The following is a 23,622-nucleotide window of genomic DNA, read 5'->3' on the forward strand; positions in this document are numbered from 1 at the left end:
TATTGTGATATATGTATATATATGTGTGTGTGTGTGTGTGTGTGTGTGTGTGTGTGTGTGTATACACTAAACTTTATATCCAAATCAATACTTAGCTAGCAATTTGCAAAATTCTACTGAAGGTAAGTTTAATTAACAATCAAATCAAAGAAGGTATGACACAATATGACAGTACATACGATTGATAACAAACTAGTGATTAGACAGACCATTAGTAGCTTGTGCTTATGTGTTACGTGTGACTGCCAACATCATAGAACCTCAGCATCATTTTCACGATATGAAAAGAGGGCGGATTTTCCATACTGATTCAAAATTGCATAATTTTTCTGGTGAATGATTTCGGTCGATGCTACGACAACTATTTGCTAAAACTTACTAAGAATACTAACCTCACAACTCCTCAACTGACACAAGACATGCTTTCATACTAACTTCCTGTTTACATTGCGCGATAGTCAGTGCGCTATAAAATCTCGCCGGTTTTCTCGCGCGTAAACCCACTCGTGATGTCATTGCCAACCAATCAGACTTCACAAGACGCAGAGCTCGTTTAGCAGCAGGTCACAACCTATGACCTTTATTCCTTGGAATCAAGTCTATAACATTTTTACGAGATACCAAGAAGTTGTCAGATTAAGGTGAGTATTTATCGTGTTCAGATTTCACTGTATGTTGTTACAGAGCAGATATAATCGCTTAATGGCTCATCGAAGTACTTCTAGTAAATTTTCATGGGCAACCCGGATCTTCAACGCTTCGGCAGCCGCCATTTCGATGAACTCGACGGAGATGTCAGAAATGTTGCCGCAAATATGGCTAAAATCAGTGTCTGTCGTTGTATTTAATTACTTTGTTGGGATTTTCTAGAGATTTTTTTAAATTGTACCTATCTGGTCGCACTAACGGTATGTCGTTTGTTGTTTTGGCATGTTGTAAACATAACCCCACGGCCAATAACACATGGGAAGAGTGCATGACCTTTCGATGCCTGTGTTAGCGATACGGTCATCGCGTTTGTGTATTTTAGAGAGGGGGAATAGGGTGATTGAAATAATATTTTAAATGTTTCGAAACGGAGAATGTGTTTTTTATAACTGTTTGATAAATGCCTTCATTTTGTGAAACAACATCTGCCATTTTCTTTTTGCCCGACTTCTGCGCGACCTTTGTCCTTTATAGAGAGAACGTGCGACAGAACTAGGTCATGTGCATACATTATGCTAATTAGTGTCTGGATTGTGTATTGATTTCTTCTTGTCTTTCTGCATGCTGCAAAATGTCACCAACAAAAGCCTCAATATTCCAGAAAATAGTACTGTTTAGATGTAATCATACTCTGACACTGGCCCGGAAAAAAAAAGCAATCGGGTATTATAAGATTTCACCATGAGACTGAAAATATGAATATCCATGTAGGATACTCGGATGGACCTTTGACAAATGGGATGATCCAAAACTTAACTAATGGGATGGTCCAGAACTCATCAGTAATGTCAAGGAAAATAAATTATCACAACTAATTTTCATTCACATTTTGTAAGAAGTGATCTGCACCACGCAATATTGCTACTGTAGGGATACTTGTATTTAAGCCTAATCAGATATTTTTAGCTCACCTGTCAGCTATAAGCACAATTGAACTTTTTTATTACCCGCTATCCGTTCAGAATTCAATATTCAGGACTATTATTCTATTTGAATATTTACATTCACTGTGTGTATTCTGATTAATTTTTATTGAAATCCATTGCTTGTCCTTTACAACAATGAAGACACATAAGATGTTAGCATCTAGTGCAAACACATATTTGAAAAATAACGTACATAAGTTATTTTACACTCATTTAATATTTTTTGAAAAACTATCTGTCCGTCTATCCATACTCTTTTCACATTTTCATCTTCTCCAGAACCACTTCGCCAATTTCAACCAAACTTGGCACAAATCCTTGGATATTTAAAAGGGGATCAGTTATGGAAATATGGGCCAGAAAAGTTGAAATTTACGTGAAAACTTCCTGACATAGTGCAGATTGAATTTTTATGTTCCCCAAACAAAGTTTGGGAACATATTGTTTTTACTCTGTTTCTTATTATTATTATTATTATTATGTTCCCCAAACAAAGTTTGGGAACATATTGTTTTTACTCTGTTTCTTATTATTATTATTATTCTTTTTCTCCGGTACTTTTTTGTCCGGTAGTGTTCTCAGAAACTACAAAAGGGATCGATATGAAACTTTCCAGGATGATAGTATAGCGTTTGTAGATGTGCATAGTGATAGTCATTTTGTTTGCACGTGCATGCACGCGCGCGCACGTGCATTGCAATTTTGGTACAAAAGATGGAAAATCAGAATATTGAAGGAAGCGATATAAAACCTAAATAGGATGATAGTATATCATTTGTACATATGAAAAATAATAGTTATTTTGCCAGCACGCGCACGCATGCGCGTGCACGCGCATTACAAAATTTGTACGCTAACTTTGGAATCAGTCTAACTTTTTTGTTGTTCATTGAAATGGCTTGAAATTCATATCATAGGTAGATATTGAGACCCTTAACTGATTTACACGGTCAAAATTACCAATTTGCACGCGCATGCACGTGCGCTTCATTTTGATTGGATAATGTTAAAACGTTTGTAACTATCTTATTTATGAAGCGAATGAGATGATATTCACAGCATATGTAGACAATATGTGTATCTATATGTTGGTGTAACAAAAAATGCCAACGCGCATGCGCGTGCAACGTTTTTTAAATGTTCAATTTTTAAAGGACGATAACGTTTTTGTTTTTCATCAAATTCTATTCATATTAGGGGTTTAGATGTATCTTGGTACTCCTTACAAATTGCTGTGGTTAGAATTACTGCTCAGCACGTGCATGCACGTGTGCTGATTTCTGATTGGACGATTTTAAAATCGCTATAACTTCTTTATATTTGGTGGAAACGTTATGAAATTCATACTGTGGGTATATGATACAAATGCCTGTTGAACGACATCAACAAAAAATCGGAATCATACACGCGTGCGCGTGTATGCACGTGCACCGCTTTCTTTCATTTCTTGGTACTGAAATGACCATATTGAACGTACTACATGTAATTAAAGGCTAAAATAAAATGATTTTTTCCTATAGATTCACAAGGACATCACTTTTTAATTGGGGGAGGTTTGGGGAACATCTGTAACGGTCCCCGTTACAATTAGAACTAGTTATTATTATTATTATTCTTTTTCTCCGGTACTTTTTTGTCCGGTAGTGTTCTCAGAAACTACAAAAGGGATCGATATGAAACTTTCCAGGATGATAGTATAGCGTTTGTAGATGTGCATAGTGATAGTCATTTTGTTTGCACGTGCATGCACGCGCGCGCACGTGCATTGCAATTTTGGTACAAAAGATGGAAAATCAGAATATTGAAGGAAGCGATATAAAACCTAAATAGGATGATAGTATATCATTTGTACATATGAAAAATAATAGTTATTTTGCCAGCACGCGCACGCATGCGCGTGCACGCGCATTACAAAATTTGTACGCTAACTTTGGAGTCAGTCTTACTTTTTTGTCGTTCATTGAAATGGCTTGAAATTCATATCATAGGTAGATATTGAGACCCTTAACTGATTTACATTTGTCAAAATTACCAATTTGCACGCGCATGCACGTGCGCTTCATTTTGATTGGATAATGCTAAAACGTTTGTAACTATCTTATTTATGAAGCGAATGAGATGATATTCACAGCATATGTAGACAATATGTGTATCTATATGTTGGTGTAACAAAAAATGCCAACGCACACGCGCATGCGCGTGCAACGTTTTTTAAAAGTTCAATTTTTAAAGGACGATAACGTTTTTGTTTTTCATCAAATTCTATTCATATTAGGGGTTTAGATGTATCTTGGTACTCCTTACAAATTGCTGTGGTTAGAATTACTGCTCAGCACGTGCATGCACGTGTGCTGATTTCTGATTGGACGATTTTAAAATCGCTATAACTTCTTTATATTTGGTGGAAACGTTATGAAATTCATACTGTGGGTATATGATACAAATGCCTGTTGAACGACATCAACAAAAAATCGGAATCATACACGCGTGCGCGTGTATGCACGTGCACCGCTTTCTTTCATTTCTTGGTACTGAAATGACCATATTGAACGTACTACATGTAATTAAAGGCTAAAATAAAATGATTTTTTTCCTATAGATTCACAAGGACATCACTTTTTAATTGGGGGAGGTTTGGGGAACATCTGTAACGGTCCCCGTTACAATTAGAACTAGTTTTATTTAAAGTGATTTTGGTATTATGATACATTTTTTATGGCAAGACTTTGTTATTCCTTGACCTTGGAGTTTTACCTACTTTTTAGATTCTGACCAAATCAATATACATATATCCTAGGGGTGTGTATTGCTCAAGATTTTCCGATACGATACGATACAATATTTTCTGATTCAATATCCGATATATTGGATTTTTAATGTAGTTAAGCATTTTCTGAAGTAAAATATAAATTACAAAAATGAAGTGGTTTAATATATTGTGTCACAATGTAAAAGCGAGGATTAAAGTCTGAGGCATCTCTGATGTGTCACAATGTAAAAGCGGGGATTAAAAACTGAGAAATCTCCTATGTGTCACAATGTAAAAGCAAGGATTAAAGTCTGAGGAATCTCCGTTGTGTCACAATGTGAAAGCAGGGATTAAAGTCTGAGGAATCTCCGATGTGTCACAATGTAAAAGCGAGGATTAAAGTCTGAGGAATCTCCGATGTGTCACAATGTAAAAGCGGGGATTAAAGTCTGAGGAATCTCCGATGTGTCACAATGTAAAAGCGGGATTAAGTCCGAGGAATCACTGATGTCACAATGTAAAAGCGGGTATTAAAGTCTGAGGATTCGTGTTCCTGTTAGAAGCCATTTTTAAATTATGAACTTCGATCCCGACTATTAAAAGGGCTATTTTTAACCCAACATTATATCGTATCGTCGAAACACCGTATCGTATATCGCTGGACAGGCGTATACCGGTACATTTCGATATATCGATATATTGATTCACCCCTAATATATCCCTAACTATTTAAGATAGAGCTGTGATATTTTGTATTTAGATTTCTTATGGCAAGATGCATTTTCGATGTGTGACCTTGATTTTCACCAGAACAGCAAGGTCATGTTAGTCATATTGGTGTTGAGGTATATTTGTGTTATAAATGTGAATTAATTTTCAGTTAATTTGTTATCCTTTGGGGCTAGGTTAGGACCACAAAATGGGGTCAAAATGTTTCATAGGAATACAGATTGATAAAAATATTTTTAAAATCACAACAGCGGCAACCAGACCACAAGTGAGTGATGTGGCCTCTCTTTTTTAGCTCTAGTGAGCTTTTCTGACCGTCCGTAAACTTTTTACATTTTTGACTTTTTCTTCTGAACCACTGAATTTATTTCAACCAAACTTGACAAAAAGCATCCTTAGGTGAAGAGCTTTCAAGTTTGTTCAAATGAAGGTCCATGTCCCCTTCAAAGGGGAGATAATCACAAAAATGCAAAATAGGGTAGGTCATTTAAACCACTGGGCCAGAAGAATTGATATTTACGTGAAAGCTTCCTGACATAGAGCATATTCAAGTTTGTTAAAATCATGGCCCTTGGGGGTAGGTTGGGGCCACAATAGGGGATCAAAGTTTTACCTGTGAATATATAGGTGAAATCTTTGAAAATCTTCTCAACAACCACTGGGGCAGGAAAGTACACATTTACATGAAAGCTTCCTGACATAGTGCAGAGTCAAGTTTGTTAAAATAATGGCCCCAAGGGGTAGGGTGGGACCACAATAGGGGATCAAAGTTTTACATACATATATATGGGAAATCGTTAACATTCTTCTGAAGAATCACTGGGCCAGAAAGGTTTACATTTACATGAAAGCTTTCTGACATAGTGCAGATTCAAGTTTGTTAAGATCATGCCCCCCAGGGAACAGATGGGGCCACAATAGGGGATCAAAGTTTTACATATTTACATACTAATATGTAGGAAAAATCTTTTAAAACCAAAGAAGTTTACATTTATGTGAAAGCTTCCTGACATAGTGCAGATTCAAGTTTGTAAATATCATGGTCCCCGGGGGCAGGTTTGGGTCACAATAGGGATCAAAGTTTTACATGTGAATATGAGAAAAATCTTTAAATATGGGCCAAGGTGACTCAGGTGAGTGATTTGGCCCATGGACCTCTTGTTTTCAGTTTGGTTTCATTTCAAACATTCCAAGTGAATGTAAGGGTAGAGGGGTCAGCATTTTTGTTGTTGTTTTTTTTTTCTACCTACTGGTACCTGTAACCATTCCATTGGGGAAAATAGCGTCAAAATCGAACAAATTGGGAATTTTCCACCAATATATTGGCAAATGATTTCAGCTAAAAGAAGAAAAAAATAAAGAGCAAAACAATTTTTTACTGTACTATTTGCTGTTGTGAGACATCAGGAATTGTCATAAGCTCGTTCTAGAATCGTAGCTCTACAACACGTGCACTGCCATGGTCTGTACTTTCGATTTAATACCGGAAGTGAACATATTAATTAACTCGTACAACATTTCAGACTAAGTAAATTACGATGTCAGCAATCTGTTTCTCGGCAAGTGAATTGGGAATTTTTATGCCCCCGAGATGGAAGATCGGGGGGCATATTGTTTTTGTCCTTTCTGTCATTCTGTCTGAAACTTTAACCTTGCTAATAACTTTTGAACAGTAAGTGATAGAGCTTTGATATTTCACATGAGTATTCCTTGTGACAAGAACTTTCCGTGGGTACCAACGTTTTTGACCCCTTGACCTTGGAGTTTGACTTATTTTTTTAAAACTTTAACCTTGCTAATAACTTTTGAACAGTAAGTGATAGAGCTTTGATATTTCACATGATTATTCCTTGTAACAAGACCTTTCCGTTGGTATTAAACCTTTTGACCTTGACATTTGACCTACTTTTAATTTTTTTTTACATTGGTCATAACTTCTAAATGGTAAATATTAGAGCTTTCCTATTGTACATGAGCATTTCTTTTGACAAGATATTTCTACTGCTACCAAGATATTTGCCCTTGTGACCTTGGCCATCTTCGGAATTGTCCATTATCGGGGGCATTTGTGTTTCACAAACACATCTTGTTAGTCTGAAAATTGGGGGAAATCAACGATTTTTGGCTTTGGGAATGGCACCGTTTCTCAGTACCAGTAATATAAGGGGGGGTGAACGCTAGGGGTGGTTTCAGAAGCGAGAATATTTATGATCAATGCAAGAGGTTACATGGTACACTTATATTAAAAATTTTGACCAATAAAAATATAATGAAAAGAAAGACATTCAAGTATTACTGTGGCTGAACTTCTAACAATGCTGATGTGTAAACAACAATTTATATGAGATGTTTCGATTGGCCTTAAATTTTTTCTTTATGCATAATTAACTGACGTATTATCTATGAATGTGAGCTGCTCAAAACTTGGCACGGTATTGAAATAGTTTATCAGATTCATTTATTTTCAGAAAATGAGCATGGCTTCTGTAAATCATTGATACTTTTAGGCAAACCAAAAGTCTAGCAATTAAACGATTGGTAATGTTTTTTTCAGCTGACTAGGAGCAGACAAGAAAACTGATGAGTTCCGAGGAGGGCACGCCTGGTGTCACGTCAAGCGTAGTATCCCCCTCGACAGCTTCCTCTGTGTCCTCAAATCGCTTCATCACCATGGACGGCAGCGGGATTTCCCCGGAGAATGTAATACACGTCATTAACCCCTCCAGTCTCGGGAGCTTGTCCAGTGTTGTGAATTCCTCTTCGTCTTCCTCGGCTGGAGTATCAGGTCTTCACACCATTACGATAGCCCCAGGGTCGTTTCCAATACCTGTGAACTTTGCCTCTAATCTACAGGTGAGAAATTTGGACCTATTTCGTGGTATTTTACAGACCCCTCAAATTTCGCTGATGATTAGCAGGTATCGAATATAAAAGACTTCGTTGAATTTTAACGATTTTGTATACTCGTGTTCCAATTGGGTTGCCAGTTTTGGTTGATCCAATGACATGGTTCAGTTGGTTTACATTTCTTTTTTATTCCTGAAATATTTTTCTGTAGCTATATAATTTGTAAAATTTCAAACTTTAATATTAAAAATTTATCTCTTGATAAATGTTTATCTTGTGTAAAATATTCTAGGCATCGACAAGCAACATGAATACAAATGGTGGACAGCAGGTTTTGATGGCCCCTCCAGAACTGGCAGCCAAGTTGAAGGAGGGAGCACTGCCCACTCAAGTCATCCAGGTCCCTAATGCCAATTTGGCCTCCATTGACTGGGCTGTTAAACTTAAAGTAAGGCTTATGAACAAATAAACACTCAAGTCTCTACCATCAATCTGGCCGTCATAGACAGAGTTATAAAATAATTACAAGTCTCTACCATCAGTCTGGCCGTCATGGACAGAGTTATAAAATGATTACAAGTCTCTACCATCAGTCTGGTCTTCATAGACAGACTTATAGAATAATTACAAGTCTCTACCATCAGTCTGGCCTTCAAAGACAGGGTTATGAAACTTTTATGTTAATATAGATCTGATTATTGAAGCTCTTATGCCTTACCTTGCCTTCATTACTTAAACACGATTATGGTCATTCGAGTCCCCTCAGTGTTTACTTCTTAGACCAGTCTTCATGCATGATTTTTACCACGAGCCCATCGGGCAAGTAAGAGTGCAAAATTTGGTAGCCCAAATAAAATTTTAGTAGCCCAAATGCTATGCAAGAATGATTCTAAATTTCAAGTTTGAACATTTTTAGCCGAGTTGCAACGAAGTTGAACTCGGCTATTGGTTTGGTGATGCGGGCAGGCAGTTGGGCGTCAACAATTGGTTTCAAGATGATAACTCGAAGAAAAGTTTACAATCTAATCAAATGAAACTTTGATATATTGTTGGGTACCAGGAAAGGAAGACCCCTGTTGATTTTGGAGAAAAATGGTCAAAGGTCAAGGTCACAGTGACCGAAAATAAACTGGAAATTTCAGAAAAATTTGGTTTCCGGATGATAACTCAGAAAGTTTAAATCTGAATCAAATTATACTTAAAGATATTGTCATGTACCAGGTAAGGAAGACCCCTATTGATTTTGGAGAAAATGGGTTAAAGGTCAAAGTCACAGTGACCAAAAATAGATTTAAAATTCCAAAAAAAATTGGTTTCCTGGGGATAACTCGAAAAAATTTAATTTTAATCAAATGAAACTTGGATATATTGTTGGATACCAGCAAAGAAAGGTCCCAATTGATTTTGGAGAAAAAAGGTCAAGGTCACAGTGACCGAAAATAGATTGAAAACTTCAGACAATTATGGTTTCTGGACAGTAACTCGAAAAGTTTAAAACTGAAATTAGTTCTTCACAATTATGAATATGCCACATCATTCCTGACTTTACAATGTATCCCATGCAACTCGGCTTATGCACCCCTGGGTGCATATATTGATTTTTTATTAAGTATTACAATACAAGTTTAAGACGAAAGTACAAGGCCTCTTTCAACTTCTAATTCTGTCATTTCAGCTTGATTCTTTGGAATCCTCCAATGTTTTAATTCTAGTTCTTCATCACCACTCTCATCCTAAAAAAAGTAAAAACGGGTTGTTAACTAATGCTCATACATTCTGAACGTCTGATGCGGCCGCTTGTGATTATTTACTTTAGGATAAAATGCTTACACCATTTTCTATTCTTCCGTTCCCTTACCAAAACCAATTCTGAAATTATCCGAGCCAGAAACAAACTCACAATTTACCATGTTTTCCTTTCTGCACCAGATGCAAAATATGAGACCATCATTGTATTCAAGCCAGGGTAGTTCTTCTGCCAAACATGCAGATCATTTTTTGGGGGGGGGGGGGGGGGGGGTGCTTTGTTTCCTCATACTTCTTAGCACCAACTTTCTTCTTCCCTGTAAGAGCTGGTTGTGTCACCGATTTCCTACCAGGAGTCACACTCTAATAACGGAAACACAATCTCCACCAGAAATATGTACTAGCCCACTGGGCATGCATGTCCATAATTTTTGGTAGCCCAATCCAGAATTTACTAGCCACAAGAAAACAGACAGTCTGTCCATTAAGTAGGATAAATTAGGCCCTGACTGACATATTTGACCAAGCACAACAACTGGGCATCTGAGCTCTGAGGTGTTTATTGCAATTAACTGCAAACTCATCCACCCTTTTTACCTACCACAAAAATAAAGTCGCAGTAAAAAAAAAAATTATGTATGAGTGGATGAATTACCAGAAATAAAAATTCAAACATTAGAAATAAATCAGTCAAAATCAAATCGTATCTTGAAGAAAATGTCTTAAAAAATTAGCAATGATTCAAGCTTTATTGATTAGCTTATGATGGTTGGAATTTGGGATCCAGAAATTTAAAAAGTTCTAGGTGTAGCAGTACTAGCATTTGTGCCTACGGTTCTGCGTTTATTTCCTTCCCTGGTGTTATTTACAAAATGCCTGGATTGCATCTGCCAATCATGTTTTGTCATTGAGAACAACAGTTCTGGTGGCCTGATATTACCTAAAATTGGCAAGAAATGTTGGCTAACGTCCTCAAAATAATTTTGGTCGTATCAATAAAATCAATAATAATTTCAAATCAAAGTAGACTATTTAAATAAATGAACTGATACATTTTATTCTTTTTTCTAAAACAATGGATTTATTGGCAGATTTTTAAAATATATTTATATAAATATATATGTACTTTCTGTGTATTTCATTGTGTATAGCAATTAGCACCTAGGTAGACCCTGGCCACTTCAGGTTAACAACATCCATTTTGATTAGGCCAAGTCTACATTTTCAGTAATAGTACAGTCACGAAATGGGTCTTTTCTTGTGAGAAGACCTTTCCATTGGTACCAGAATTTTTTACCTTGTGACATTGACCTAGGTTTTCAAAAAAAAAGTCCTCAAAAAAAACTTTAACCTTAGTCAGATCTTTTATACGATAAGAGATAGGCCTTTCATATTTGGTATGAGTATTCCTTTTGGCACGACCTTTCCATTGACCCCAAAATCATTGACCTTTGACCTGCTTTTAGAAAATTGTACTGTAAGCCATATCTTTTAAACCATAAGACATTGCTTTCATATTTAGCATGTGCATTTCTTGTGAAAAGACCTTTCCACTGGTTCCAAATTTGTTGACCTTTAAATTGATCTCTGACTTTGAAAATTATTCACTATAATCATGAGTCCCACTTTGTTGTGATCTGGGGACATCAGTGTTTCACAAACACATCTTGTTTATTTTATTGTGCAATCTTCATTGCACTACACTGTTTTTCCCCGTTTTTTTTTTGTTTGTTGTTTTTTTTTCAACTAAACATTGGGAGAGGCTATGTAGGGGGGGGGGGGGGGGGGGGTCTAACGATGCTCACCCCAAACACACACACATACACAAACTGGAGTGTGGTAGAAAATTAATATATTTGGGGGGGGGGATTAGAGATTGTTGTGGATGTATTCTTACACTATCTGCCCTCACAATAATGGTAGCACCATCAACATATTAAAATTTCTGTATTTGAATATATTATTTTTTTTTATTATTATTATTTTTTTGTAAATAGGGAAACAAGTTTAACAAAAAAGCAAGAAATTTTGGTAGGAAGGTATCACTGTTGCTTTAACAACAAAGCTTGGGAATCAAAATAACTGGGAACTGGGTCAATATGTTTTAAGTTGGTTAAAAGTAAAGTGCTATGTATAATATGACGGTATTATAAACATCATTAATATGGCAGATGTTGCTGTCATGCAAGGTGATAAATACAAGAAATTATCGGGACTGAGTTCTGACAAATTATCTATGACAGTATTTCTTATAACGAAAGGTACTCAAGCTATCTCTATAGCCAAACAGCTGTTGATCTTGTAATGCAGAAAGAAGAGAAAAAAAAGTTAAATGAGCTAAAGAAATAATATAAAAATCCAATCAATGTATTGGTGTCATTTTCATAATTATATTGTCCAAAAGTGCTTGAAAAATGGGGGCCGTACAAACTTTAAAGGGATAGGCATGGGGGGGGGGGGGGGTAAGAGAGAGAGAAGTAAGAGAGAGAGAAGGAAGTTGTTTTGTTTTAGTTTTTATTTCCATTGGGTTCTGTGAAGATTTTATATTTAGAAGATTATAGTATGTTTTGTAAATAATCTAAGAGAGTGTGTTAATTATGGTCACAACAACATGAGCAAGGGAGGTGAAGAAAAAACAATAAATTTTATCCCAATGGATATATGGATGCAGCAGTGTGTTCTAGTGTTGATGATTATATTGGCATGCCAGAGGAAGTTTCATTTGGCCAAACCTATGCATGTTTTCAATAATGCAAAACAAATACATGTATATATACAATGATTTCTTGTCCCAAGTTGTATGCATAATTAACTGTGCATTAATTATTGGTGAATACTGCACTTGTATCAGTGGAGTTTATATGTTATTGTCTTGTACAGATGTCAGATACTGATAGCACCCCAACCGGGTTAAGTCAAGGAGTCTGTGACCTTTGTTTTAACTTTAAAAAATGCAGAAGTATTTACACATGCTAAATAATGAATGTAGGTAATGGACGTTTTATCTAATCAATGGTCTTCATCTAATATAGGAACTACAGCACAATCAGAGACTGGAGAGATTGAGAGATGAACAAAACTTGATGAGGGAAAAAGTCCAGAAGACGTCGTTTGAAAGCAAGTTTGAGCCTTGTGTGGTCTGTGGAGACAAAGCTTCAGGTAAATTTATTATCGGCGATGTATCGTACTATAAAACCAACATTTTATTCCATTAGGAAAACGCATGTTATTCTGTTGACCCCAATGGTTCAAATGTAAGGTTTTCTGTGCCACCAGGTCGACATTATGGATGTACCAGCTGTGAAGGTTGTAAAGGCTTCTTTAAGCGGAGCATCAGAAAACAGCTGGGCTATGCCTGCCGTGGCAACAAGGATTGTCCTGTCAACAAACCTCACAGAAATCGATGTCAGTACTGTCGCCTTCAAAAGTGTCTGGCGGTCGGCATGAGAGCAGAATGTAAGTTAATTCATTGTCCGAACACATTCTGAAAGATCATGGATTTTCATCAATCATTAAATGATAGACACCTGCAGCTTAAACTGAACGTTGGCTGAGAAATTGAGTGTATTTTCTTTCGTGCATTGTTTTACAGTGATAGACATCCGTGAAATCATTTAGATATAGGGCATAGTGTTTATGAATTTGTTCCGTCCCACCCCCAAAAAAATGTTGATTAAAGAATTAGGTGAGAGGGGTCTATGTAATGAGAGTTATCTTTCTTGACTCTTAACTCTGTCCATCTATTGAAAGATCTGGTACTTTGTTGTTAATAAAAGTCTTTGTAATATGAAAGAAGTACACCTGAAGGCAAAAGCACTGTACCTGAATCATTTAAAAACACCTTCCTTAGAGCTGCCTCATGCTAATTGAATAGTTAATGTCTAAGTGTGATAAAAAGCAGTTTTCAGTAAGCAGGTGTTTGTAAACAGTTGTGTAATCAGTAAACAGTCGCGTCATCACATTAGTTGACAGGAGATGTGTTTACATTAATTGTTCACTTTCTACAAGTTAATAATGTCCATGTTACGTGTTTAAGAATTCATCTAACAATTTTATCCATTCAGTGAATTACGAAATTATAATGTATTCATTTTTCTTTCTCTGTTCATTTGTTAATTTTTTTTCATCAAAATGTTGATAAAATATCAATTGTGTTTCATATTTGGGAGGGGGTGTGAATTTGTGGAATAACGATCCATGTACCTACAAAGTGTATGGAAACTTAAACATCCATTCACAAATACCCCTCCCCTCCCCAGAATCTTAATAGTTCCCATCCCCAGAATCTAATATTCCCATCTCCAGAATCTAATGCACTTACAAAAAAGTTCACTGTGAAAAAGATTAGAGTGATGCAGATTGTCTGTTGCAGCTGTGCAACAAGAAAGGAAACCACCGGAGAAAGACCAGCGACAGTTTCCCACCGTAGCGACATCAACGCAGAAAATCTACATCCGCAAAGATCTCAACAGCCCCTCCGCCTCGCTTCCCACCTTTACAGGAAAGGTATGTATCAAACAGGAAGTACCTCACCTGCACAGGAAATGTATCTATTGACAAATAGAAAGTACTTAAAAACCCGTCCTTCACAGTAGCTGTAGGGTACATGATGGATTTCATGATAGTTAGATATTTTGAAACCTTGTTCAGTAAACATCCAAATTTTTTTGTGATGAGGAACTTGATTATTCTGATAAATTTTGAGAGAATTTCATATCAGAATTACGGTAATTTTTGTTTGTTTAACAGTGATACATTTGTTAAGGAGGTATACTACATTGTCATAATGGCTGACTTCCTTTTAAAACATGAATGGAAATATGAATATCAGTAATACATGTATTTGTCTATTCGTTTAGGTTTTATTACCTAGCTAAGTAGCTCAGTAGGTTAGCGTGTCGGCTGTTAAACTGTAGAACACAGATTCGATTCCATTCGGGGATTTGACCCCAAAAAAATCAGATTTCTTTCTACTACAACTGCATTATTAAATAAATAAAATAAATTTGAAAGTTTTCATTTTAAAATATTGTTGTACAGAACCTCCACTTACATGTAACATCCATATCAAATTTCTCTTGCGTGTTAATCCTCCTTGATACTTGACAATGTTGATTTGAGGGTGAATAGTCAGCTGGATTCAATGTCAGTGCTTACTTTTATCTTTGATCTACCAGTGAGTAAACAGCCTGTTATTTGGTGTTTTTGTTTTTGCCAGTTGGAGGACAGTAATGTGCAACGTACAGCTAGTAATTTATTGGCCAATCTACAGGAACGAATTGTCCACACTGACCAGGGTAGTGTCATCATGGGAGGAGGAGTTCCAACATCCACAACTACAGGTACAAATCACACCTGTATCCCCATAGGTAAAATTCACACCAACATCCCCATAGGTAAAATTTACACTTATATCCCCTTAGGTAAAATTCACACCTACATTCCTATAGGTAAAATTCACACCTAAATCCCCATAGGTAAAATTCACACCTACATCCCCATAAGTAAAATTCACACCTACATCCCCATAGGTAAAATTCACACCTACATCCCCATAGGTAAAATTCACACCTACAACCCCATAGGTAATATCTCACCTGCACCTCCATACATAGAATTGCACCTGTATCTTCTTGGGTAGGAAATACAACTTCGACTTTATCTCTATTGTTACTATTGATATATGTAAGCCCAGGCATTAGAATAGTACTCGTCTCTCTATAGCCTTTGGTATATATGACCAAGTACTCTATCTAGTCCGTGTACAGTGTGTACGCCTGCAGGGAATCTATGTAAATGTACATGTATTTAGAAGTACTTGTGGGCTGAATTACTAAAGATCATTTTTATTTTGCGAAACCTTATTTTTCGCTGGGATACAATGAAGTATTTTATTGCCTACTCAGAGTTATCGTTGCTTACACTCACATATACCTCTGTCAACGTCTCAAGGGTTTTTCAACATTCTTGTAAAATAGTAAAAATACCAAATAGAATATGTTTCCGACTGTAGTTGCAAAAATATATATAAATAAATCAATATTAAAGCAGATATCAAATCTTTCTCAAGAAACACATGAATGTGTGTTGAACTGGGATAATGTTTGATTACACTATATGGGTAGATATGCATTATAATGGGAAATAGAAATTGTCTTGCATGTTTTTGATATTTCAGAAACCGGTTCTCAGTTGTTTTTTATTAACTGCAAAAAAGTGGATTTAAATGTGGAATATCACTGCTAATTTTGAGATGTTGACAGGTATATATGAGAGTGTAAGGAGCGATAACTCTGGGTAGAGATTGGCATTTTGTTCACAAGACATAGCTTTCGCTAATCATTATTTATCACTAAGTTTTCTATGTTCTCGCAAATGTAATATACAGTAGGGGACTTCTTCTGTTAGAAGAGGATTTTATGAATTTCGGATGTGAACATGCAGAGCTGGTTTTCCTGCTGTGAAATGGAATATATATATATATTCGTAAAGCAAACTAATTGATTAAAAAAAAACGGCTCAATAGACCACATATTTCTCTCATCCATCAGATGGCGCTATAGGGTCCATGGAGCTTAGAAAGATTTTCCTTAGTATTTCATTTATTAATACAAAATTTAAGGACCTTTTCTTTTGATATGTATGTGTTGTTCTGTTTGTAGATCTGAGTACATTAGCCAACGTTGTGACAACATTAGCAACGATGAGCAAAAATGTGGAAGAGGATCCGGTCCCCTCCAATGGAGATACGGGGCTGGAAGGGGACACGACTAACAATGCTGCCAAGGCCTTCGACACACTAGCCAAGGCCGTGCAGCCCCAGGTAACTTTGTGGATCGATATTAACGGTTGTCCGATTACCCGGGTAAGTGAAATCCCAGTTTGGACTAGTGAAACTCGGTACACACTTGTCCGATTGGGCAGGGATTGTGATTATTTTACTTGTGTTAAAATTCATAAATATTAAATATTGACAAAATAAAATCCAGCTTCGTATTTTTGGCCGGGTTGCACGAAGTGCAAATCCAGTCTATAGTATGGTGAAGTGCGGGCGGGTGGGTGGGCGGGCGGTTGGGGAAATTTTGTGAAATCAACTCCTCCTACAGTTTTTTATGTACAACCTTGAAACTTTGCAGAAAGTAAGTATATATATTGAAGATATGCACTAGGTTTTTTGAAGTCTGACCTTTGTCGAATATGGGCGCTACAGCAAAAAGTTGTTACTAAAAATAGAGTTCAACTTGAAAAAGGTAAATGAGATTATCTTTTGTGGTTAAATTTAGTTGCACTACCTCTGAGGAAAAATTCAATTATATATGAATGTCAAATTTTCTGGGCATGAGTTGTAAATTTGCAATATAGAGAAATTCTGTTTCTTTATCATATAATCATATACAATTCAAGCACCTGAAGTTATTTTTCATTTTAGTTATTATTATTTAATATTACATATATCAGCAGTGCTCCAAGTTGCGAGTAAAACGGTCGCATTTGCGACCAGAAAATCAATTTTGCGACTAGAGATTATAATTAAGTCGCATTTTCGCGAGTGAAGAAAATTTGGGCAACCAGTAAAATTTTAGAATCGGGATCGGAAGTCTGAATAAATATTTTTAGTCTCGGTCAAAACAATCAAGATGGCGGGAAAACGAGGTTTAGAGCACTTTGGATTTATCAATAGTAAAAAACAGAAGCCTCAGCCTTGTACATGTAACAAAGAAATTCAAGAATCACACGGGGAAAGTTCTACATCAAAAGATGGCGTAGCAATGTCTAAAGAGAAATGCAAAAGTAAAGGAAGAACCCCAGTCCTGAAATGGCAGAGGAAATTTTCGTGATGGCAAAATGTTTTGCAGAATTTGAGGGGCCAATAAGCCAGCAACGTCCACAATTTCTAGACATCCATTGTCCTATTTCGCCACGACCGAGTGTACATCTTTCAAACGTGGAAATGTGACTATTCACGGTAACAGTAAGAGACATGTCGTTGTCCGTGACTGCATTATTAGCAGTAAGTCGAGCGGGGCAACAGATAACTACCACCAAATAAATCCCTACCCAAATTATTTACTCTAAATATTGCAACCCGGCCAATTGAGTCTTTGACCCATTTTTTGTTTCCGTTACAGAATCATCGAATTTTATAACTAGTGAAATCCCCTCTCTAGTAGGTCATACCTTATCTTATACTATTTGTAAATCTCTCATAAGTATTTTATAAAGCCCCTCTCTATTTGTAAATCTTTCATAAGTATTTTATAACTAGTGAAAGCCCCTCTCTAGTAGGTCATACCTTATCTTATTTTATTTGTAAATCTCACAAATTTTAATCTTCTTTGACATTTTGAATATTTCCAGTTGTTGAACCTTGGTCGAATTTGGGGAAAGTTTTACACACAGAACTCTTGGTTTGTCTATCTACCTCCTTTCATAGTTTTAATCGAAGACTTTTTATTAATATAATGCAAAGAAAGTATGTCACAGGCTGATGATGGCTCATACTACCTGAAGCAAAGTTCTACAAATTATGACTTAGGAAAAACACCCTATGTCAGTATTTTCACGGGCATGTACCAGTTCCAGTTCTCTTGTTTTTTCTTCAACTGCAGTTAACTACATCATACAATAATGTCCCAGGGTGGGGCAACCCATAATTCACTGTTGTAACCTCTCACCTTTGATAGGACTTGTCTATTCAACGATTGACCTTTGGCTGACCCCGCAATGGAGGATAATTAAAATAGCTGGTTGATAGGTTATTAGAGTAAAAAAAAAATTCAGGCAACAAAGTTTTTCAAATGAAAATTTGAGTTAACTTACCCAAAGGGCAAGTGAGATAAAAAGTTAATGTCTTTCCCTGTACACTAAATATTACTTTCAATGCAGTCACAAATTGCTACTTTTCTTGATGTTTTATTTTCACCTCTTTTTAGTGATGTTGCTGGTGGGACACTGCCCATGAAATTTTCTAATCTACCCGAAGGGCATGCAAAAACAAAACGAAAACCCACAAACACATTACTTTTTCTAAAAACACAGAAGTGTAACGCCACAAAACTATCTGATTTTATAATGCAATATTTATTTTACCAGAAAATCGAAGTAAAAGAGAATTTTATTTTTTTATATCAGTAATTATCTCCCTTTGCAGTCCCTGGACCAGTCTCTATGTGACAGCAGTCTGGATCAGTCATCATTAAGCATGGACCTAGGACCGGACTACAGAGAAAACTCCATCGTCGTGGAAGTGGACGGTCAGTAGAACTTGATGCCTCAGGATGGTCAGTAGATCTTAGTGTCTTAGGGCGGTCAGTAGATCTTAATGCCTTAGGACTGTCATATGATCTTAATGCCTTAGGACGGTCAGTAGATCTTAATGCCTTAGGACGGTTAATAGATCTTTTAAATGCCTTAGGACAGTCAGTAGATCTTAATGCCTTAGGACGGTCAGTAGATCTTAATGCCTTAGGACGGTTAGTAGATCATTTAAATGCCTTAGGACGGTCAGTAGATCTTAATGCCTTAGGGCGGTCAGTAGATCTTAATGCCCTAGGACGGTCAGTAGATCTTAATGCCTTAGGACGGTCAGTAGATCTTAATGCCTTAGGGCGGTCAGTAGATCTTAATGCCTTAGGACGGTTAGTAGATTTTTTAAATGCCTTAGGACAGTCAGTAGATCTTAATGCCTTAGGGCGGTCAGTAGATCTTAATGCCTTAGGGCGGTCAGTAGATCTTAATGCCTTAGGATGGTCAGTAGATCTTAATGCCTTAGGACGGTTAGTAGATCTTAATGCCTTAGGATGGTCAGTAGATCTTAATGCCTTAGGGCGGTCAGTAGATCTTAATGCCTTAGGATGGTCAGTAGATCTTAATGCCTTAGGACGGTCAGTAGATCTTAATGCCTTAGGGCGGTCAGTAGATCTTAATGCCTTAGGACGGTCAGTAGATCTTAATGCCTTAGGACGGTCAGTAGATCTTAATGCCTTAGGACGGTCAGTAGATCTTAATGCCTTAGGGCGGTCAGTAGATCTTAATGCCTTAGGACGGTCAGTAGATCTTAATGCCTTAGGGCGGTCAGTAGATCTTAATGCCTTAGGACGGTCAGTAGATCTTAATGCCTTAGGTTGGTCAGTAGATCTTAATGCCTTAGGGCGGTCAGTAGATCTTAATGCCTTAGGACGGTCAGTAGATCTTAATGCCTTAGGTTGGTCAGTAGATCTTAATGCCTTAGGGCGGTCAGTAGATCTTAATGCCTTAGGTTGGTCAGTAGATCTTAATGCCTTAGGGCGGTCAGTAGATCTTAATGCCTTAGGACGGTCAGTAGATCTTATTGTTGGTGGTTAGATATCATATTGTTGTACCGGTAACTAGAGACTGCAGAACAGAAACAGTCAATATAATATGATGAATCGGACAGTTTTCGGGTTAGATTTATGATGTGTGTATGTGTTGCAGACATTCTAGTTTCATTATAGATATGATTATACAGTAGTTTTAAGAAATATTTTTTTTATTATGTAAGATAATTCCTGTATTTTCTAAGAAGTGCAGATTTCCTGAATTTAGATATGAATGTAATGAATAGTATTTGGGGAAGGGGGAGTGTAAAATTTTGGTTGGTTTCTGTAGAGTCTTTGTTTTATTGTTTCTGAGATGATAAGGGGGTGGATTTCTTTGGAATGTGAAATGTGTATTTGATTATTTTTCTCAGGCCCAGTACTCACCCAACAAAATTTCTCATTCAATCTGACCACACCCTCTCCTATGCCAGCCTATCTCAATGTCCACTACATTTGTGAAACAGCCTCCCGGCTTCTCTTCCTGTCGATGCACTGGACTCGTTCAATTCCCTCTTTCCATGTTCTCAGGTAGGTAGAATTTACTGTTATTAGACATCCTGGTTAAGGTAGCTCGACTTTCTTGATTCTGTACCTTGAGATGTGAGCTCAGTTTTATGTAAACAGATTCCTAGTGTAAACATGTGTACATAAAGTGCCTGTATTCCTTTATAAACAAAACATGATATTAGAGAAATGTTTCATAGTGTAAACAAGTGTACGTAAAGTGTGGATTTACACTAAATACCTGTATTCCTTTATAAACAAAACATGATATTAGAGAAATGAAGTTCTCCTATGAATTCTTATAAAAATCTATCATGAATTTTTAAAGTTATTTGTTCATTGTTCTTGTTATTAACCCAAATCAGATCTAGTATTTTCTGATGTGCTGTTTTGTAAAATGTCCATTCTCTAGTCCCTCCATTGAATGTTTGTCATGGTAATGATGATGTGTTTTTATTTTTGTAACAGTCAAGACGTACAGACTGTGCTGGTCAAGTCATGCTGGAGTGAGCTGTTCACGCTTGGATTGGCCCAATGTGCCCAGTCCATGTCTTTGTCCACCATATTAATGGCCATACTTAATCACCTGCAGACTGCACTTCAGCAAGGTAGTGTACAGTCCCTGTTAAAAGGACTGACTTGCGATTTTTCCCAAAATTTTGTTTTTCACTTTTAATGACCAGAGTCTACTGTCTAATGTGTTCAAATGATTTCACATAAAAATTAAGCTTATACATTATCACAGAAGCTCATTTTAGAGAGTTCATTATTTGTTTTTTAAACAAAGATTGCGGTATGTTATTGTTTACGAAACTTTCAGAAGAAATGGATATTGATCTAAGTTTATTATATCTTTCACATTTCAAGCATTCTTTGGGTAAAATGTGTCATCTAAAAGTTAAAATTTATAATTATACAAAATTAAGATGCTTTATATTACAAAATTGATATTTCACTGGTTTGTTTGTTTACATAAAAAGACTCGAGTCTTTGTTTACATAACACAGATTTGAGGCTAAAATATTGCTTTTATTCTTGCATTCAGTGTTGGCCGACAACTTTTTTTTAATTTTTTTTTATTTTTTTATTTCACTCAATCGACATACATTTGCACAAAAGTAGATACAAAAGAATATGAATATATTTAAGCGTACATATATATATTATAATGTTCATTTTCTTTTTATGAGAGAGAGAGAGGAGGGAGTCAATTGACTAATGGAGACCATTTTTCCCAGTCCATTTTAAATTTATCTAATTCATTTCTTTCCTTATAACTATCCAGGTTGATTTGATACAATTGTTTCCAATCATTTATAAGGGCTTTAAGTGTTAGCTGATTTTTTTGACATCTATTCCTATATATATATTTTTTTATTATTATAAGTAATGCATTGTGTGACCTGAAATGTTTTTGTTTTGTATCACCAAATATAAAAGTTGGCTGACAACATTAAATGAGTTATATTTTTAATGTTTCACATCAAAAATATAAAAATATTTTGTTCAAAAATCGTGAACCAGTCCCTTTAAACTCAGACTGGGCTTCAGCAAGGTAGTGTACAGTCCCTGTTAAACTCAGACTGGACTTCAGCAAGGTAGTATACAATCCCAGTTAAACTTATATTGGACTTCAGCAAGGTAGTGTACAGTCCCTGTTAAACTCATAATGGGCTTCAGCAAGGTAGTGTACAGTCTCTGTTAAACTCGGATTGGGCTTAAAAATTTCAAATAATAGATCATCCCAGTTTGGTTAAATAATAGTTATTCAAATAAGCAAAATCGCGGCTAGGCAGCTGTCATTAGTCTGACTGACGCGGTTCTTATCCCTGCCACCCGAGCGCAAAAACATTAACCTTCCGTGTGACAGATTTCTGAAGCCTTTATATTTAAGATGCCTTTTGCTAACTTCATACTGGGATACTATGGATATGTAATTGATAAAAGACTTCATACTTTATGAACTGCAAGGTCAAATCTAAGTGACTGTTCAATGCCATGGTTGTTTGTCAAAGTCATGGCTGAATTCCAACAATTGAATGTTGCCACATTTAGACAAATATTTCATAAAAACATCTTGTTTTACCTTAACCTTCTGTGGAACATATCACTGAACCGTAACCCTGATGCAGTGTTTCAGGATTTCTTCCTTAAGCATATCACTGAACCGTAATCCTGATGCAGTGTTTCAGGATTTCTTGCTTAAGCATATCACTGAATCACCAGTAAGGGAATACATTTCCTATGGAAATATTTTTTGGATGATGTAAAATGTTTGTGCAAAAAAATCAGTTTTAAGCATAACAGTGAATCTTTTTCCACTGTCCATTAGTTTTAAGCATGCCATTGAATCACTTTTCTGGTGTTCATTAGGGGATTACTTTCTGGTGTTCATTAGGGGATCACTTTCTGCAGAGCTGTTTACTTGTACGGATTGTCCATATTTTCCACGGATTTTAAAGTCAAAATACGCTCTACGGATTCACGTTAAGAATCTACGGTTTTCCACGAATCTGGAAAAAATTCAGTTTCCGATCGGTATGATTAAAAAAAAAACTTGTCAATTGAATTAAACTGGTTCCCCGCTGATTAGTCCGAGGAGAGAAGCAAGGTCAATAGGGAACCAGTTTAGTCAATTAAAGTTGCCATTGTGTAAAGCGCACCATTGATACTGATTTATGTCAAACTTTTAAAAAAGCATGGATGGCGAATGTCAGATTGACGAGAATGCAAACGAAACATCCAAACCCATTCAGAGGTTCAAAACAAGGGGGGAAAAAAATATGCCCTAATTTTAAGGATTCATACAGAGTGCTTTGGCCATGCCTCCAACAATCAAAGAAAGATCACATGGTGTTTTGTAGTATGTGCAACATGGACTTCAGCTGCAGTCACGGAAGCATAAATGACTGCTACAGACACGTTCAGAGTAAACAACTTAAAGACCTATCGAAGCTGAAAGTGTCTAATAAGTCAATGACAAGATTCATGGATATTTCTAACATTAATTCAATATGGAGTATTTATTTTCGTTCCATATTTTATCAAGTTCAAATTGTTTAGAAATTAAGGG

The 23,622-nt window shown here is 36.3% G+C and overlaps 2 protein-coding genes across 8 annotated transcripts in view; one reads left to right on the top strand and one right to left on the bottom strand.

Moving 5' to 3' along the window:
• LOC125653958 (EGF domain-specific O-linked N-acetylglucosamine transferase-like) overlaps positions 1–519 on the bottom strand; it is a 27,359-nt gene extending 26,840 nt beyond the window's left edge. Inside the window, exon 1 of one of the 2 annotated variants that reach the window (XM_048883636.2) lies at positions 393–519. The gene's annotated coding sequence lies outside the window, so the exon portion shown is untranslated. The remainder of the gene's footprint in view (positions 1–392) is intronic. The other variant, XM_056145256.1, reaches the window with a different exon arrangement.
• LOC125653957 (orphan steroid hormone receptor 2-like) overlaps positions 517–23,622 on the top strand; it is a 27,881-nt gene continuing 4,775 nt past the window's right edge. Inside the window, exons 1-11 of one of the 6 annotated variants that reach the window (XM_056145254.1) lie at positions 517–641; positions 7,667–7,965; positions 8,252–8,407; positions 12,738–12,864; positions 12,982–13,161; positions 14,078–14,211; positions 14,924–15,047; positions 16,368–16,570; positions 18,857–18,959; positions 20,417–20,573; positions 21,018–21,157. In XM_056145254.1, the coding sequence (XP_056001229.1) occupies positions 7,693–7,965; positions 8,252–8,407; positions 12,738–12,864; positions 12,982–13,161; positions 14,078–14,211; positions 14,924–15,047; positions 16,368–16,570; positions 18,857–18,959; positions 20,417–20,573; positions 21,018–21,157 (1,597 nt within the window). In that variant the 5' untranslated portion in view covers positions 517–641; positions 7,667–7,692. Of the gene's footprint in view, positions 642–750; positions 909–7,666; positions 7,966–8,251; positions 8,408–12,737; positions 12,865–12,981; positions 13,162–14,077; positions 14,212–14,923; positions 15,075–16,367; positions 16,571–18,856; positions 18,960–20,416; positions 20,574–21,017; positions 21,158–23,622 lie in introns of those variants that run through there. The other 5 variants (XM_048883635.2, XM_056145252.1, XM_048883633.2 and 2 more) reach the window with 5 other exon arrangements.

Source organism: Ostrea edulis, chromosome 7, assembly GCF_947568905.1.
Source record: "Ostrea edulis chromosome 7, xbOstEdul1.1, whole genome shotgun sequence".
In the NCBI taxonomy this organism is placed as follows: domain Eukaryota; kingdom Metazoa; phylum Mollusca; class Bivalvia; order Ostreida; family Ostreidae; genus Ostrea; species Ostrea edulis.